The sequence below is a fragment of the Emiliania huxleyi genome, assembly GCF_000372725.1.
Source record: "Emiliania huxleyi CCMP1516 unplaced genomic scaffold EMIHUscaffold_3442, whole genome shotgun sequence".
Taxonomy (NCBI): Eukaryota; Haptophyta; order Isochrysidales; family Noelaerhabdaceae; genus Emiliania; species Emiliania huxleyi.
Window position 1 is genome coordinate 1 of NW_005199409.1, and position 1,971 is coordinate 1,971.

General features: G+C 67.0%; 1 protein-coding gene across 1 annotated transcript; it reads left to right on the top strand.

Moving 5' to 3' along the window:
* Positions 1-990: 990 nt before the first annotated feature.
* EMIHUDRAFT_460784 (hypothetical protein) lies at positions 991-1,845 on the top strand (the record flags this gene model as incomplete). The annotated part of the gene is made up of 2 exons (XM_005773132.1): positions 991-1,551; positions 1,626-1,845. Coding segments are annotated over exons 1-2 (750 nt in total), but the record flags the coding sequence as incomplete, so codon positions are not given.
* Positions 1,846-1,971: the final 126 nt, after the last annotated feature.

The following is a 1,971-nucleotide window of genomic DNA, read 5'->3' on the forward strand; positions in this document are numbered from 1 at the left end:
TGTCACACCATCCCGAGTGCGTATTTTATTGAGCAGCACCTCCCCCCTCACCACGCATGTCATGCGCGGCCGCCGCCGTGCTCTGCGACCGCCCAGGCCTCGTCACCGATTTATTTGTCTCGCAAGATGAGCGCATTTCTCAATTCAACTACCTCGCTCTTCTTCGAGACCCTCTCGCGCGATGATAGCACACACCAACCTCGAATCTCAGTTGGCCGGGAGAGGCGGGTGGGGCGACAGAGATCAAAGGGGGCGGGAGGACAGTGGCGTGGACGAGCACGCGGGTGCGCAAACAAGCGGACGCGCGATCTGAAACGTCGTCCTTGGCCACGTGCCCCGCTGGCAAACCACAAGAGAGGGTGGATAGAGATAGGCGCCTCAGGCGACCGCTCGTCCTGCCCCTCCCCTCAGCAGAGCGGGCGAGAATGCTAAAGCATTCACGCCACCTCTGCAAGGGGCCCCTCCCTCCTCTCGCCCGCCTTCATAGCGCGAGAGGGTCTCGAAGAAGAGGAGGTAGTTGAATTGAGAAATGCGCTCCTCTTGCGAGACAAACAAATCGGCCACGAGGCCTGGGCGGCCGCCGCGCTCGGCGGCGGCCGCGCCTGACATGCGTGGTGAGGGGGGAGGTGCTGCTCCCTACCCCTCGCTCTCCGGGATGGTGTGACCACCGCGTGAGCCCGGAACGGCCAGGGCGCAGTCCCCCCCCACGCGATCGCGTGTCAGGCACCCCCATCAGTAACAGTCCACCTCCTTGTACTCCTCGGCGACGTCGTCGACGCTCGTGGACCCGGCCTTCCTCGACCATTCGACGGCGTGACCGAAGCAGGCGCGGACGTACAGGCGGTAGCAGTCGGACGACCACCGCCCCATCGTCATGATGTCGATCTGGGAGGCGCCCGCTTTGAAGAGCGCCGTCGCGCCACCAATGCGCAGGGTACCGCCGCAGGTCCCACACTAGTCTCTCAAAAAGAACTGCCGCGTGAGCTCGAGCGCGACGCAGCAGCCACCACGTGAGCTCGATGATCGCACTGGTTGCTGGCCTCTCGCACTCCCTGCTGGTGGGCGGCCCTCCTACGCGGACAGGCGGCGCGCGCTGCGCCAGCAGCCCGTGCATGGCCGAGTCGCCTAGGAAGCTCCGTGTCGGCCTCGTCGGTGGCGGCACTGTCGGCGGCGGCATCGTCACCATCCTCGAGGGCGCGCGCGAGCTGCAGGCGTCGCTTGGGGTGGACGTGGAGATCGCGACGATCTGCGTGCGCGACAAGGCGAAGCCACGCGACTTCCCGCTCCCTGCCGGCTGCGCTGTCGTCGACGACGTGGAGGAGATCCTCGGCGACGGCAGCATCGATCTCGTGTGCGAGGTGATGGGAGGCACGACGCTGGCCAAGGAGGTGGTGATGCGCTCGATCGCGGACGGCAAGCACGTGGTGACGGCCAACAAGGCGCTCATCGCGGCGGCGCTGCCCGAGCTTCAGGAGAAGCTCGCCGAGGCCAACGCAAAGCAGGTGCTCGGCTCCGAGGGCAAGTTCGGGTTTGAGGCGGCGGTGTGCGGCGGTGCGCGGGTCTTGCAGGTGCGCTGGCGCCGTCTGCGCAGCATGCGTCCAGCGGTCGGTCGGCGTGCGCCGTAGGCATCCCAATCATCCACGCGCTGCAGCGAGACTTTTTGGGCGACGAGGTGTCGCAGCTGTCTGGCGTCGTCAACGGCCGCACACTTCCGTCCGTCTCTGGGCAGCCCTCTGGGCAGCCGCCTCGGGGCCTTTTCGTAGGCATCATCAACGGCTGCACCAACTTCATCCTCTCCAACATGGCGCAGGGAGGCCTCTCCTACTCGGACGCGCTCAAGGAGGCGTCGGCGCTCGGATACGCAGAGGCCGCGCCGCGCCGCCGCCGCCTCGCCACACGCCACCCCCCTCGCCACACCTCCCCTCCCCACGCCGCCTCGCGTCGCTCGCTCGCAACACTTCGCCACGCCCA